The sequence below is a fragment of the Bombina bombina genome, chromosome 5, assembly GCF_027579735.1.
Source record: "Bombina bombina isolate aBomBom1 chromosome 5, aBomBom1.pri, whole genome shotgun sequence".
Classification (NCBI taxonomy): Eukaryota; Metazoa; Chordata; class Amphibia; order Anura; family Bombinatoridae; genus Bombina; species Bombina bombina.
Window position 1 is genome coordinate 1,052,728,482 of NC_069503.1, and position 17,543 is coordinate 1,052,746,024.

The 17,543-nt window shown below is 37.7% G+C and overlaps 1 protein-coding gene across 3 annotated transcripts in view; it reads left to right on the plus strand.

Moving 5' to 3' along the window:
- Positions 1-17,543, plus strand: part of COL14A1 (collagen type XIV alpha 1 chain) — a 251,509-nt gene that overhangs the window by 119,833 nt on the left and 114,133 nt on the right. For all 3 annotated transcript variants that reach the window (XM_053715323.1, XM_053715321.1, XM_053715322.1), the window contains 4 exons: positions 16-145; positions 3,640-3,779; positions 4,592-4,718; positions 15,323-15,462. In XM_053715323.1, the coding sequence (XP_053571298.1) occupies positions 16-145; positions 3,640-3,779; positions 4,592-4,718; positions 15,323-15,462 (537 nt within the window). The remainder of the gene's footprint in view (positions 1-15; positions 146-3,639; positions 3,780-4,591; positions 4,719-15,322; positions 15,463-17,543) is intronic.

Below are 17,543 nucleotides of genomic sequence, written 5' to 3' on the forward strand. Positions count from 1 at the left end.
TTTTTTTTTTGACAGATGAAAGTTAGTGGGTCAGTTACAGATGTTGATCTGGTGGAACTGACTCCAAATACAGAATACACAGTCACAGTATATGCAATGTTTGGGGAAGAAGCCAGTGATCCGCTCACAGGACAAGAAACAACCTGTATGTAGTATGACTTTAATACAATTGTAAATATATATTAAAGTGACACGTCACTACGTATCTGCAGGGCTTGTACGCAAGTTAGAAACAGATAGTTCCTATTAGCCTAAGCTACTGCAGATAGTTTAATGCTAGTGAAATTATTATTATTGTCTTTTGTGCTGCACCCAGACTGACTTTTGATTCTGGTGAACTGCTTGTGCAGTGATAAATGTCGGACATGATATGCTACAGTGTATCATGTCGGACAGACATTGGTAAATCTACCCCCAAGTGTTAGTTGTGTAAATTATGTATGCAATATGTAAATTTGAATTTTAGCCCTATAAGTAATATAAGCAGTATTCTATTACAGTAATTTTACTTACTATTAGACTTGTGCATTCGTTTTGGAAAAAAGGATATTCGTTTCACTTTAAAGAAATGAATATCCGAAAGAAAGCACAGGGAAAATTGACAAATTAGTGAATATTGCTGAATTCTCCAATATTCCTTTGTTTTCTTTAAAAAATAATAAAATACTTACCTACAAGCGCATTCAAAAGTTAGTTCAGGCGCTGTGAGCAGAACACGCTAAGGGGCATATTTATGATTGTGCGACCAGACATGATCCTATATAGCGTATCATGTCCGCTGCACATCAATAAATGCCGACAGCATACACTGTCGGCATTTATCATTGTACCAGCAGTTCTTGTGAACTGCTGGTGCAATACCGCCCCCTGCATCGGCCACTAGCAGGGGGTGTATTCCATCGGGTTGATTTCTGATGATATTTGTCCGCCACCTCAGAGCAGGCGCACAGGTTATGGAGCAGCGGTCGCTGCTTCATAACTTCTGTTTCCGGCGAGCCTGAAGGCTCATCGGAAACACGGGGCACCAAGCTCCGTACGGAGCTTGATAAATATGCCCCTAAATCTCCAGTTAGCTCTGGCTCTGGAGTGAAGAGGAAAGGGTTAGAGCTCTCTCCAGCGTGTGTAGGTATTTTAGGTACTTTTTAGACATTTACAATTGTTTAACGAAAACTAATGTAAATGTTTAACTAAAATTTGATATTCGTTTTGTTTCAAACTAAATGAATACTGAAAAGTGCAGCCAATGAATATTCGAGGAAGCGAATATTCATTGCAAAATTTCAGCCAAACCGATTTTTTGCTGGCTGCTCATCTCTACTTATTATTACATTAAACAAATAATTTTACAGATAGATACAATAATTATGTAAGCACTCATTTATTTATGTCAAATATTTTCATGCATGCTAATATAAGGGAACATGAAAGTCAAATTTAAACTTCAGGGTTCATCTAGGGCATGCAATTTTAAGAGACTCAATTTACTTCTATTATCAGATTTACTTTTGACAATTGGTTTTCTTTGTTGGAAAACATACCTAGGTAGGCTCAGGAGCAGAAATGCACTATTGGCTGTCAGCCTGTGATTGGTAGCTACATACATATGCCTCTTGTTATTGGCTGACTACGTGTTCAGCTAGCTCCTAGTATTGTGCAGCTGCTCTGGAGCTGGTGTTTCAACAAAGGTTACCAAGAGAAGCAAGAAAAATCTAAAGGGACATGAAACCCAAACTGTTTCTTTCTTTATTCAGATAGAGAATATCATTTTAAAAAGTGTCCAATTCACTTCTATTATCAATTTTACTCCATTCTCATGTTTTTCTTTGTTGAAGAGATACCTAGGTAGGTAGCGGGCGCATGCCTGAAGCATTATATGACAGGAAATAGTGCTGCCATCTAGTGCTCTTGTTTATGTATAACATTGTTGCAAAACTACTGCCATATAGTGCTACAGATACGTGAACAAGCCTGAGCTTACATCCATGCTTATCAACAAAGGATAACAAGAAAATTAAGAAAATTAGATAATAGAAGTAAATTGGAAAGTTGCTTAAAATTACATGCTCTATCTGAATCATGAAATAAAAATTTGGGGTTTTATGTCCCTTTAAAGGGACACTGAACCCAAATTTTTTCTTTCGTGATTCAGATAGAGCATCCAATTTTAAACAACTTTCCAATTTACTCCTATTATCAATATTTCTTCATTCTCTTGCTTTCTTTATTTGAAAAATAAGGCATTTAAGATTTTTTTTGGTTCAGAACCATGGAAAGCACTTGTTTATTGGTAGATGAATTTACCCACCAATCAGCAAGAACAACACAGTGTGTTCACCAAAAATGGGCCGGCATCTAAACTTACATTCTTGCATTTCAAATAAAGATACCAAGAGAATGAAAAGAATTTGATAATAGGAGTAAATTAGAAAGTTGCTTAAAATTGCATGCTCTGTCTGAATCACGATAGAAAAAAATTTGGGTTCAGTATCCCTACCCTTTGAGTGCTAATGACGGCTCTGAGCCGTCACAGAGTTTCTCACTCTGGTGCTAATGACGGCTCAGAGCTGTCATGAACACTCTCCCACCTTGAGGGAGATCTGGGGGCTCCTTACTATTCCTACCCCGGCGACCGTGCCTTTAGAGTGATAGGCATCGCCAGGGCTTCACGTGATGCGCGGTGACGTCAGGCGCAATAACGTGATGACATCACTGTGCAACTTTATTTATATTTAACAATGTTAAGTATAGGAGGAGGGGGCATGCTGCTTAGAAGCCTGTATCTCAGGCATCTAAGCAGCTACAGACCCCCAAGACCCACTGTTGGAAAGGTAATCGCCTAACCTTTCCAACAGTGTAAGTCTTGGGGGTCTGTAAAAAAAAGAAAAAAGTTACAAAAAAAAGAAAAAGAAATTTAAAAAATTCAAAAATTAAAAAGAAAATATTAGCACCCAGGTGGGAAATGGCTTAGCAGCCAAAGGGTTAATAATAAAATATGTCTTTAGTTATAAAATGTGCATTTAAAGGCACAACTATTGGTATTGTCTTGTTAGCTTAAAATTGTTATAGTCTAGTCAAAATTAAAGTTTCATGATTCAGATAACACATGTAATTTTAAGCAACTTTCTAATTTACTCCTATTATCAATTTTTCGTCATTCTCCTGCAATCTTTATTTGAATGTAAAGTTTAGTAGCCGGCCCATTTTTGGTTCAGTACCTGGGTAGCGCTTGCTGATTGGTGGCTACATTTAGACACCAATCAGAAAGTGCTACCAAGGTACTGAACCAAAAATGGGCCGGCTCGTAAAATTACATTGTAGCTTTCTCAAATAAAGATACCAAGAGAACGAATCAAAATTGATAATAGGAGTAAATTAGAAGTTGCTTTAAATGGCATCATGAAAGCTTAATTTTGACTATACTATTCCTTTAAACTTATTTTACAATATGGAATATACATAAGGTATCAAAGGAAGGAGGATTTTTTTTAGATCATACACAGGATGAACACACTACTGATGTCAAGAAATGCATTTCTCAGCCTGCCTGTTTATAAACATTTCAATGCTCCAGTCTCCTTCCCTTAGATAATAATGGTTTTAAATAAAAATAAATGCATGTACCCTTTATTTTTCTCGCAGTACCCTTAAGTCCACCCAGGAATATTAGATTTTCAGATATAGGACACAGCACAGCAACAGTCTCTTGGGACCACTCCTCCAAAAGAGTCAATGGTTACAGAATCATGTATGTGAAAACAGGTGGATCAGACACCAATGATGTAAGTGGAAGAAAATATCCTGTCTTGGATGTAAAGGTTGACTGCTTAGATGTGCAACTTATTTATTTATTAGTTTGTTTTACAACAAATTGTCTTACAATTCCTATGTGATGCAATTTTCCCTATAGAATCACATCTGATAAACCATATAAAAATGAAGTTTAATTAAAAAAAATTCACAACATTATTATGGTTATTAAAAGGTTCTGTAAGCTGTTTAGTATTTAGCATTTGTTTTGTTTTTATATATGGTTCATCTACACATACCCCAACAGCTCCAAATTCACTGTAACCTTTCAGAAATTATTTTTATTTAATAAGACTTCATAAAAATAAATATAAATAATAATCTCTCTGATAGCAAATATATAAAACTAATTTTATTATATTTTCTGTATATGTGGCACACTCCACCGTGCACTTTTTCTTTGTTTATACACAAGACAAGCAAAGAGTAATTAAATCAGTTACTGTTGCTTGAAGCTAAATACTTATATCAAGAAAGCATTCCCGAATTTGTACAGAAAGATTTGATTGAAGCTTTTATAACTTGTTTTTATCAGCCAAGGAATTAATCAACTCCAAAAAAAAAACACATACTCACCTTTATTTTTTTCTTCTAGCAAGTGAAAATAATCTCATTGAAACAAGTAAAAAATATACAGAAAATTAATATTGACCTCTGTCCTGATAGATCTTGCTGAGTCTGATAAATTGGTCAAATATTTGACATATATCATTTTCTTTAAGAATTCCTTGCGTACTATGTAGAGAATAAAAACTTTAACATCTGGTATAAATGTTTTTGGCAGGTGGAAGTTGATCGAATCTCTACCTACAATTTGAAGAGGTTATCTTCTCTAACAGAATACACAGTGGCAATTTTCTCTATTTTTGATGAGGGACAATCTGAGCCTCTCACAGGCACTTTCACTACATGTAAGTACATATCATCTACTATAATGAGTAATGCCGTAAACAAATATAGTTTTATGTGAACTGCAGGGGTCAATCTTATTTACACAGTTCAAGGGTAAAACACAAACACAGTCAGCTGAATATATTGAGCTCCAATAATACTTGAATTTTTATTACAAGTGAAGTCTTAAAGGGACACTAAACCCAAAATGTTTATTTCATTATTCAGATAGAGAATACAATTTTAAACAACATTTCAATTTACTTCTATTATCTAATTTGATTCATTCTTTAGCTATCCTTTGTTGAAGAAATAGCAATGCACATAGGTGAGCCAATCACACGATGCATATATGTGCCGCCACCAATCAGCAGCTACTGAGCCTATCTAGATATGCTTTTCAGCAAAGGATATCAAGAAAATGAAGCAAATTAGATAATAGAAGTAAATTAGAAAGTTGTTTAAAATTACATGCTCTTTCTAAATCATGAAAGAAAAAATTTGGGATTGTAATGTAAGCTTAGGATCTGGCCCCATTTTGGTTCAGCACCTGGGTAGTGCTTGCTGATTGGTGGCTAGTTTTCTTTACTCACATAATTTTTTTGTATCTGTTTTTCACTTAGTGTAATCTCCTTTCTCTTTCTTCCTTTCTTCTTTTCTTTCAAAGTTAAACTTTTACTCAGGTTAGGAAAAAGTTGTTACAATTACAATCATAAAATCACAACAGGGCTTTAAAGACAAGCAGGTCACCCCTTAAAGTTAAACTAACACAGTAAAGTATAACCATAAACGTTTCTGCATTTCAACTTATTGCATTGCGCTCTCACGCAACAGTTAGTGCTCCACTCAAAATCTAGACCTAAATGGATCTGGTGTCTACTTGCAGAAAAACTGATGGAACATAGAAATAAATAAAAAGAATATTTTTGTTAGGGTTCATAGGAAAAATAACCACTTTAATAGATGACTTGCTTAATGATGTGACATAACTCCCTATTTTGTCCCATGTGATTTTACACTAGGAGGATGAAGTCAATGTCCAAAAGTGGCAACATGGGTAGTGCCTGGACTGTTTGGAATTGTTTGGGTATCAACGTGATTTACAGAGATCCCAGTTCCTTTTACTGAATAGGATTGCTCAAACATAGGAGACATTACACACAGGCTTTTGTTTCTGTTTTTTACATACTATATCGGTTCAACATGCAGTTTATCTCTCTCTGTATATATATTTATATATACTAGAAAGTGTGGATGGAAAAAACTGCTAAGGTTTAAATAGTGTTGCGGGTGTATATTTAGCTTCCCAAGTATACACAGGGGTACCAACTCATATGCAAAAAGATTTTTTTGAGAAGGTCAACGTCTAGTTAATATGGTGCAGACCCATTAAGCATTTATCAAACATTAGTCAAGAAGAAGAAGAGGTTTATGATAAAACCTCATCAAAGACTGGGGATTCAGCATTCTTTTCAAAATAAAGAGAAAAAAAAAGCAACACAAATTACATTTGAAAAGGGTAATTTTTTATTCTCACACTGTGCTGGGCGCAGGCCCGTTGAAATGGCAGCAACCAATCAAGTGGATAAAGAGGATAACGTGGTTAAAAACAAAAAATATATAGTATAAGATATATACATAAGTTCAGAAATGCTAGGACCAGTCCATGTGAAAAGACATGAATTTAGTGGCAATTAGAATAATGCTAGAAGTATACCCAGACATGTAGTACTAATGTAGATATTATAGCTGACTAAGCACATAATGTAGATCTCAATCTTACTTTCACAGACCTAAACAGGTTTTAGTAGAACTGGACATGAGAGTTACTGCATCTGTGCATAGACGCTTATATCCTAAACGTATCACCAGGTTAACAACCAGGCATCAAAGTTAAACTGCTAGACATAGCATAACTAAGCTTGTTATACGCATCTACCCATGGAAGGTATACAGTATAGAACAATTAGGCGGATTTTCCAATGATACCTAGGAAACCGAAGCAGTAGACAAATGTAATGTAATAAGTCTATAGATAACAAATAGACTAAAATGTCTTTCTGTAGGTATCAACTTCCCCTATAGCCAGGGAAGTGGTATGTGGCAACTTTCACAGAGTAACTTGAGCCATAGAAAGCAAGGATGTATAATAGATCATGTAGCGCTTAAAGCATGGATATTAGTATTGCAGCAAGAGAAAATGTTTTGAGCAAAGACAAAGATGCAGGAGGATATCTTTTGTTAATTAGTATACCCCTCTATCAACGGCACCTGTCTTGTTTGAGTCACAACTAGTGATGTAGCGAACATAAAAATTTGGGTTCGCGAACGGCGAACGCGAACTTCCGCAAAAGTTCGCGAACGGGCGAACCGCCATAGACTTCAATAGGCAGGTGAATTTTAAAACCCACAGGGACTCTTTCTGGCCACAATAGTGATGGAAAAGTTGTTTCAAGGGGACTAACACCTGGACTGTGGCATGCCGGAGGGGGATCCATGGCAAAACTCCCATGGAAAATTACATAGTTGATGCAGAGTCTGGTTTTAATCCATAAAGGGCATAAATCACCTAACATTATAAAATATGAGGAAAAAATGGAAAAAACACACTTTTTCTAACTTTGACCCCCAAAATCACTTACACATCTACAACCACCAAAAAACAACCATGCTAAATAGTTTCTAAATTTTGTCCTGAGTTTAGAAATACCCAATGTTAACATGTTCTTTGCTTTTTTTGCAAGTTATAGGGAAATAAATACAAGAAGCACTTTGCTATTTCAAAACCACTTTTTTTTTCAAAATGAGCGCTAGTTACATTGGAACCCTGATATCTGTCAGGAATACCTGAATATCCCTTGACATGTATATATTTTTTTTTAGAAGACATCCCAAAGTATTGATCTAGGCCCATTTTGGTATATTTCATGCCACCATTTCACCGCCAAATGCGATCAAATAAAAAAAAATTGTTCACTTTTTCACAAACTTTAAGTTTCTCACAGAAATTATTTACAAACAACTTACGCAATTATGGCATAAATGGTTGTAAATGCTTCTCTGGGATCCCCTTTGTTCAGAAATAGCAGACTTATATGGCTTTGGCGTTGCTTTTTGGTAATTAGAAGGCTGCTAAATGCCACTGCGCACCACACGTGTTTTATGCCCAGCAGTGAAGGGGTTAATTAGGGAGCATGTAGGGAGCTTGTAGAGTTAATTTTAGCTTAAGTGTAGTGTAGTAGACAACCCAAAGTATTGATCTAGGCCCATTTTGGTATATTTCATGCCACCATTTCACCGCCAAATGCGATCAAATTTAAAAAAAAATAAAAAATTCACAATTTTAGCTTTCTCACTGAAATTATTTACAAACAGCTTGTGCAATTATGGCACAAATGGTTGTAAATGCTTCTCTGGGATCCCCTTTGTTCAAAAATAGCAGACATATATGACTTTGGCGTTGCTTTCTGGTAATTAGAAGGCCGCTAAATGCTGCTGCGCATCACCCGTGTATTATGGCTAGCAGTGAAGGGGTTAATTAGGTAGTTTGTAGGGAGCTTGCAGGGTTAATTTTAGCTTTAGTGTAGAGATCAGCCTCCCACCTGACACATCAGACCCCCTGATCCCTCCCAAACAGCTCCCTTCCCTCCCCCACCCCACAATTGTCCCCGCCATCTTAAGTACTGGCAGAAAGTCTGCCAGTACTAAAATAAAAGGTTTTTACATTTTTTCAATTTTTTAAGCATATTTACATATGCTGTGGTGTAGCATCCCCCCCTAACCCCCAACCTCCCTGATCCCCCCCAAAACAGCTCTCTACCCCTCCCCATCAGCCTTATTGGCGGCCATCTTGGGTACTGGCAGCTGTCTGCTATTATTTCACAGTAAAAAAAGTGTTGTTTTTTTAAATGTACACTACTGTTACACCAGATATGAGTGGTGGCACTGGGCAAGTGGGCACAGTATACGCTGTGAGCCTGACACACACGCTGGCAGGCAGGCAACTGCAATTAGATTACACAGGGAAAAAAAAAAAGCAGACTGATGTTCTAGCCCTAAAAAGGGCTGTTTGGGGTGCTGTCCTTACAGCAGAGATCAGATGAGTTCTTCAGGACTGTAGTGGACACTGAATACACTAGCCTAGCTATCGATTTCCCTATTAAATCAGCAGCAGCTACACTGTCCCTCCTCTCACTAAGAATACAGCTTCCGAATGAATCTAAAATGGATGCTGTCCAGGAGGTGGGAGGGTCTGGGAGGGAGGCTCTGCCGCTGATTGGCTGGAATGTGTCTTCTGACTGTGAGGTACAGGGTCAAAGTTTACTCAATGATGATGAATAGGGGGCGGATCGAACATCGCATATGTTTGCCTGCCGCGGCGAACGCAAACAAGCTATGTTTGCCGGGAACTATTCGCCGGCGAACTATTCGCGACATCACTAGTCACAACATGTATGAAGCAATGTGGAAGCAAAGTTATAAGAAAAGTAATGGCACAAAGCAAAGATGCAGGAGGATACTACATGTGTATATTCGTATCCCTCTGTCGACTACACCTGATTACTGCCAGGCTTCACCACTCTTCCTTCCGTCTGACGAATGACTCTACAGTTGGAGTATGAAATCCGCTGCACAGACCAAATAGATAGCATCTGTATCACTCAGGACAATTTCTGGAATGGACAACCTTGCTTAGACTCACAAACTTCGTTGCATTCCGGAAATTGTCCTGAGTGATACAGAAGTGATTCCTAGATTAAACGGCTTGAGCTGGGCGTTGATGAGTCAGTCAGTCAGTCAGGACTTATTTTATATATATATACAGGGAGTGCATAATTATTAGGCAAGTTGTATTTTTGAGGATTAATTTTATTATTGAACAACAACCATGTTCTCAATGAACCCAAAAAACTCATTAATATCAAAGCTGAATAGTTTTGGAAGTAGTTTTTAGTTTGTTTTTAGTTATAGCTATTTTAGGGGGATATCTGTGTGTGCAGGTGACTATTACTGTGCATAATTATTAGGCAACTTAACAAAAAACAAATATATACCCATTTCAATTATTTATTTTTACCAGTGAAACCAATATAACATCTCAACATTCACAAATATACATTTCTGACATTCAAAAACAAAACAAAAACAAATCAGTGACCAATATAGCCACCTTTCTTTGCAAGGACACTCAAAAGCCTGCCATCCATGGATTCTGTCAGTGTTTTGATCTGTTCACCATCAACATTGCGTGCAGCAGCAACCACAGCCTCCCAGACACTGTTCAGAGAGGTGTACTGTTTTCCCTCCTTGTAAATCTCACATTTGATGATGGACCACAGGTTCTCAATGGGGTTCAGATCAGGTGAACAAGGAGGCCATGTCATTAGATTTTCTTCTTTTATACCCTTTCTTGCCAGCCACGCTGTGGAGTACTTGGACGCGTGTGATGGAGCATTGTCCTGCATGAAAATCATGTTTTTCTTGAAGGATGCAGACTTCTTCCTGTACCACTGCTTGAAGAAGGTGTCTTCCAGAAACTGGTAGTAGGACTGGGAGTTGAGCTTGACTCCATCCTCAACCCAAAAAGGCCCCACAAGCTCATCTTTGATGATACCAGCCCAAACCAGTACTCCACCTCCACCTTGCTGGCGTCTGAGTCGGACTGTAGCTCTCTGCCCTTTACCAATCCAGCCACGGGCCCATCCATCTGGCCCATCAAGATTCACTCTCATTTCATCAGTCCATAAAACCTTAGGAAAATCAGTCTTGAGATATTTCTTGGCCCAGTCTTGACGTTTCAGCTTGTGTGTCTTGTTCAGTGGTGGTCGTCTTTCAGCCTTTCTTACCTTGGCCATGTCTCTGAGTATTGCACACCTTGTGCTTTTGGGCACTCCAGTGATGTTGCAGCTCTGAAATATGGCCAAACTGGTGGCAAGTGGCATCTTGGCAGCTGCACGCTTGACTTTTCTCAGTTCATGGGCAGTTATTTTGCGCCTTGGTTTTTCCACACGCTTCTTGCGACCCTGTTGACTATTTTGAATGAAACGCTTGATTGTTCGATGATCACTCTTCAGAAGCTTTGCAATTTTAAGAGTGATGCATCCCTCTGCAAGATATCTCACTATTTTTGACTTTTCTGAGCCTGTCAAGTCCTTCTTTTGACCAATTTTACCAAAGGAAAGGAAGTTGCCTAATAATTATGCACACCTGATATAGGGTGTTGATGTCATTAGACCACACCCCTTCTCATTACAGAGATGCACATCACCTAATATGCTTAATTGGTAGTAGGCTTTTGAGCCTATACAGCTTGGAGTAAGACAACATGCATAAAGAGGATGATGTGGTCAAAATACTCATTTGCCTAATAATTCTGCACTCCCTGTATATATATATATATATATATATATATATATATATATATATGTATATATATATATATATATATATATATATATATATATATATATATATTCCTAGATTATTTACATTTTTAGATAATGACTTGTTTTTTCTCACTGATAACACTGCATAAGAGAAATGAAAATAAAATAGCAATAGGCTGCACTAAATATGATTTATTATCATGAATGCATTATTGGTCAAGTACTGCTTGTACTCATGTATTTATATTATACCTGCTTGAAACAGGCAACAGGGAAATTCTACTGCACAGAATTCCACAAAGTACAATGTTTGCTTTGAAGTTAAGATTTCTGGGTGGAGAATCATTAAACAAAAGATTTCCCCTTTTAATTTCAAAACAGTCAGTGCTTGGTCCTCTTTACTTCTTGTAACTGCATTAAAGAGACAGTTAAAGGGACATGAAACCCAAATTTTTTCTTTCATGATTCAGATAGAGAATACAATTTTAAACAACTTTTTAATTTACTTCTATTATCTTATTTGTTTAAATCTCTTGGTATAATTTGTTGCAGGAGCAACCATGCACTAATGGTTTCTAACTGAACACATGGGTGAGCCAATGGCAATCAGTGTATATATGCAGCCACCAATCAACAGCTAGAACCTAGGTTCTCTGCTGCTCCTGAGCTTGCCTAGATAAACTTTTCAGCAAAGGATAACAAGAGAAGGAAGCAAATTAAATAATAGAAGTAAATTGGAAAGTTGTTTAAAATTGTATTCTCTATCTGAATCATGAAAGAAAAATTATTCATATAAAACATTTTCTGTACATTCAAGGTTGACTTATATAAAGTAAAATGTATGTTCAACTAAGACTCTCTTTACCCCTTTCAACAAGAATTTAAAGGGGAACTTTATGGATACTTTCAAAATGTTTTATTATTATTTAAGATTTCAACTTCCTTTTTTTATTTTTCTTACTATTATACATTCCCTTAATATTAGGTTTTAGCAGATCTATTAGCACATAATCTTTTTACTCCACTGAATATGACTGTGCACGTGTCTGCTACCTTTATTTCATTAGAACTGGTCACTAACCATTTATTGTAAGCATGATGGCTTAATCTTGTCATTGCTTTTGGCAAATGTGTCACATTCACTATATTGTTATATTTTCCAAATACATAGGCCTTACTATAAGCTTGATAGATAGATAGATAGATAGATAGATAGATAGATAGATAGATAGATAGATAGATGAATGTGGGCTTCATTTAACAATGGGCGGATGGACAAGGTTTGCTTCCACAAACCTATCAACCCAGCATCGTGACCAGTGGGCACTGGGCAGCAGTACCGCCCCCTTCCCTGCTCATACGTGGCCAATCACACACAAGGGGCTGTCAAGATTAAAGGGACATAAAGCCCATTTTTTTCTTTCATGATTCAGATAGACCATGCAATGTTAAACAACTTTACAATTGACTTCTATTATCTCATTTGCTTCATTCTCTTGATATCCTTTGTTACAAAACATATCTAAATAGGCTTAGTAGCTGCTGACTGGTGGCTGCACATAGATGCCAAGTGTGATTGGCTCACCCATATGCACTGTTATTTCTTCAACAAAGGATATCTAAAGAATGAAGCAAATTAGACAATAGAAGTAAATTGAAATATTGTCCTGTGTTGAAAGAGCAACAAAGGGATCTAGACACATTTGTAAGCCAATGACAAAAGATATACATGAGCAGACACCAATCAGCAGCTACAAAAAGGATACCAAGAAAACTAAGAAAACTAGATTAAAAAAAAAAAAAAAGAAAAAAAATTAGATCAACAAAGTAAATTGAAAAGTTATTTAAACCAAAATTTTTTTGGGATTTCCTGTCCATTTAACCCCTTAAGGACCAAGGACGTACGCCACACGTCCTCAAAAAAAATACAGTTAATGACCGAGGACGTGTGGCGTACGTCCTTGGTCTGGAAAGCAGCTGGAAGCGATCTTGCTCGCTTCCAGCTGCTTTCCGGTTATTGCAGTGATGCCTCGATATCGAGGCATCCTGCAATAACCCCCCTTGGCCATCCGATGCAGGCCCTCTCTGCACCGGACATCGGTGGCCGGTATCGTTGGTGGGTGGGAGCAAGTCTGGGAGGCGGGTGGACGGCCATCGGTGTGCCGGATGGAGTGGAGGGGGCGGGATCGGGGGCGGGATAGGCGGGAGCGCGCACGGGAGCGCGCGCGTGAACGGGGGGCGGCGGGCGGGCGCGTGCACAGGGCGGGAGCGGGAGGGAACCGCTACACTGCAGAAAAATAAATGGTAATAAAAGAAAAAACAAACCACATTTAAATAAATGAATAAACAATCTAAGGGATCTGGAAGGGGTGGGGGGTTGATCTGGGGGGGTGGGGAAGCTACACTACAGAAAAGGGCAATTAAATAAAAAAACAAACACTTTTTTTACTAAACTGGGTACTGGCAGACAGCTGCCAGTACCCAAGATGGCGCCCATTAAGGCAGAGGGGGAGGGTTAGAGATCTGTTTGGTGGGGGATCAGTGAGGTTGGGGGCTAAGGGGGGATCCTACACAGTAGCATATGTAAATATGCTAAGAAAAAAAAAATATATAGCTTTTATTTTAGTACTGGCAGTGTGTCTGCCAGTACTTAAGATGGCGGGGACAATTGTGGGGTGGGGGAGGGAAGAGAGCTGTTTGGGAGGGATCAGGGGGTCTGATGTTTCAGGTGGGAGGCTGAGCTCTACACTAAAGCTAAAATTAACCCTACAAGCTACATAATTAACCCCATCACTGCTAGCCATAATACATGTGTGATGCGCAGCGGCATTTGGCGGCCTTCTAATTACCAAAAAGCAATGCCAAAGCCATATATGTCTGCTATTTCTGAACAAAGGGGATCCCAGAGAAGCATTTACAACTATTTGTGCCATAATTGCACAAGCTGTTTGTAAATGATTTCAGTGAAAAACCTAAAATTGTGAAAAATGTAACGTTTTTTTAATTTGATCGCATTTGGCGGTGAAATGGTGGCATGAAATATACCAAAATTGGCCTAGATCAATACTTGGGGTTGTGTACTACACTACACTAAAGCTAAAATTACCTCTAAAAGTTCCCTACATGCTTCCTAATTAACCCCTTCACTACTGGACATAATACACGTGTAGTGCGCAGTGGCATTTAGCAGCCTTCTAATTGCTAAAAAGCAATGCCAAAGCCATATATGTCTGCTATTTCTGAACAAAGGGGATCCCAGAGAAGAATTTACAACCATTTAGGCCATAATTGCACAAGCTGTTTGTAAATAATTTCAGTGAGAAACCAAAAGTTTGTGAAAAAATTAGTGAAAAAGTGAACAATTTTTTGTATTTAATCGCATTTGGCGGCGAAATGATGGCATGAAATATACCAAAATGGGCCTAGATCAATACTTTGGGATGTCTACTAAAAAAAAATATATACATGTCAATGGATATTCAGAGATTCCTGAAAGATATTAGTGTTCTAATGTAACTAGCGCTAATTTTGAAAAATAATGGTTTGGAAATAGCAAAGTGCTACTTGTATTTATGGCCCTATAACTTACAAAAAAAGCAAAGAAGATGTAAACATTGGGTATTTCTAAACTCAGGACAAAATTTAGAAACTATTTAGCATGGTTGTTTTTTGGTGGTTGTAAATGTGTAACAGATTTTGGGGGTCAAAGTTAGAAAAAGTGTGTTTTTTTCCATTTTTTCCTCATATTTTATAAAATTTTTTATAGTAAATTATAAGATATGATGAAAATAATGGTATCTTTAGAAAGTCCATTTAATGGCGAGAAAAACGGTATATAATATATGTGGGTACAGTAAATGAGTAAGAGGAAAATTACAGCTAAACACAAACACAGCAGAAATGTAAAAATAGCCTTGGTACCAAACGGACAGAAAATGGAAAAGTGCTGTGGTCATTAAGGGGTTAATAGAAACAAATAACTGGCTCGGTGTAAACATATGTAAAGTATAAGATGGACCAATCACAATACACTGCTATGGGTGATGGACTAACACTACAACCAATCACAGAAGGAGTCCAGTAAAGTGTTTCCCCCCCCCTTGAATCTAGTGTATTAGTAACACTAACAATATAATGACGTATTCACGGCACAGATGAATCCAGCTGTGTGTTGTAGTTATTTATTATAATAAGGGTCTTAACTCTGTGATGACAACTAGTGTTTGTTTCCTATCCAGTGAAAGTTCCAAACCCTCAGAACCTGGAAGTTAGAGATATTACCACACACAGCTTCAGAGCGTTCTGGAAGCAATTTTCTTCTGATATAGTGATGTACCGCCTGTCATGGGTCCCACTAAACGGGGGAAGTCTCCAAGAGGTAAAATAGACCTATACTAAACTATAATAGAGTCACACTCAACTATACAATTAGACTTGTGTTTCTCTAAGTACATAGACAAAGTGCATATTACAGTATATTGGTAAGATGATTAATTATGGTAAATTGTACTGAAATTAGTTTTAAAGTTTTTACAAGTTTTTATTAGTTTATGATTTTTTTATTTTATGGCTTTAAACAAATCAGGGGAGCCAAGCATCTTTAAAGTGAAGGTCAAGTTACAAGCACAGCCTCACGGCATTGCATAGACTTATCAAAACGAGCAGAAGTTTAAGTCATGATTTTTTTAAAATCTATTTATTATCTTTTATTTTTACCTTTAAACTGCTCCGCCGATAAGCGCATCACTCCCGCCCGCCATCTTGTCTAATTAATTGACAGATGACGTATCCAAAACCAACTAATCCTTGTTTCTCCCCCGGGGCGTTCAGCCCCTTTGCTTAAACGTCATGGTCCGGGGGAAACAAGGATTAGTTGGTTTAGGATACGTCATCTGTCAATCAATTAGACAAGATGGCGGGCGGAGTGCTGCGCTTATTGGCGGTAAAAATAAGAGAAAATAAATAGATTTAAAAAAAATCATGACTTAAACTCCTGCTCGTTTTGATAAGTCTATGCAATGTTTTTTAGATGATCCATTTATATAGCCCATCTGGGTGTGTTTTTGTAAAAATGTAAAGTTTTGCTTATTTTTAAATAACATTGTGCTGATTTTCAGACTCCTAACCAAGCCCCAAGGTTTTAGAGGTATACTGATGTATACTGATTTCAGATTGCTTTCTGTTTCACAACAAGCAGTTCATTGTTTTCTATTTATGAACACAACTGGAGATAAGTAACATTATCCTCCACATTATGTTTTAACGTTATTAATCAAAATTACGCAATTTTAAGATTTTAAAAATATATTTATAATTTGGCTGGTAGGTGCAGGTGAATCATCTTTGAAAAGCTTTGGAGATTTCAGAATCTCCATGTTTTTTAAGGGGTTATTGTAGTTTGAATTTGAATTGTTGTGAGCCTTTGACCCCAATTTGAAGCCTTGTCCTCTAGTTATATGATTATATTAGGCACAATGTCACAACACTCACAGTGCTTGTTTAGGAACTAAAGTTACTCTTCCAAGGGACCCTCAGCCACATATATATTGCTGAGTTAATCCTTGATCACACAATGTTTTGTTGTTTCTTTTCTTTTTTTTTTCTTTTTTTTGCTGCTGGCCTTGAATATCATCTGTTTGTTAGCAGAGTAATTTGGAATTATATAAATTTAAATCTCATATTTAAAATCTTGATTATTTAAAGGGACAATAAAGTCAAAAATAAATTTTCACAATTTAGATACATTCAGTTCTAATTTTGAGTAATTTGTTTTGTTCTCTTCATATTCATTGTTGAAGAGCAGGATCGGTGCTACGATACAGGCATGGTGCCTGATATATATATATTTTTTGCTACCTAACTTGGGCTTCACAGTAGGGTCCATATGTGATGGTATAATGGCTAAAATGGGAGAGGACTCCCCTAAAACATAGGAAGGCAGAGGGAACAGGTAAGCTAGAACAACTTTTGTTAAGAAGCATTAATTGCAGGTTATGTTATTTCTTCGGGTGGGGGGGTGTGGGCAACAAAATGCGTCATTACCTGTGTAGCCAACAATCCTAACACTAGCCCTGTTGAAGAGTAAATCTAGGTAGACTTATAGGCCCATATTTATCAAGCTCCGTACGGAGCTTGAAGGGCCGTGTTTCTGGCTCCATAACCCTGTCCACCGGCTCTGATGAGGCGGACAGGAATCACCGGAAATCAACCCGATCGAATACGATCGGGTTGATTGACACCTCCCTGCTGGCGGCCGATTGGCCGCGAGTCTGCAGGGGGCGGCGTTGCACCAGCAGCTCTTGTGAGCTGCTAGTGCAATGTTAAATGCGGAGAGCGTATTGCTCTCCGCATTTAGCGAGGTCTTGTGGACCTGATCCGCACTGTCGTATCAGGTCCGCAAGACCTTTGATAAATAGGGGCCATAGAAGCTCAGGAGTGTGCACTCTATGACAGCAGTGT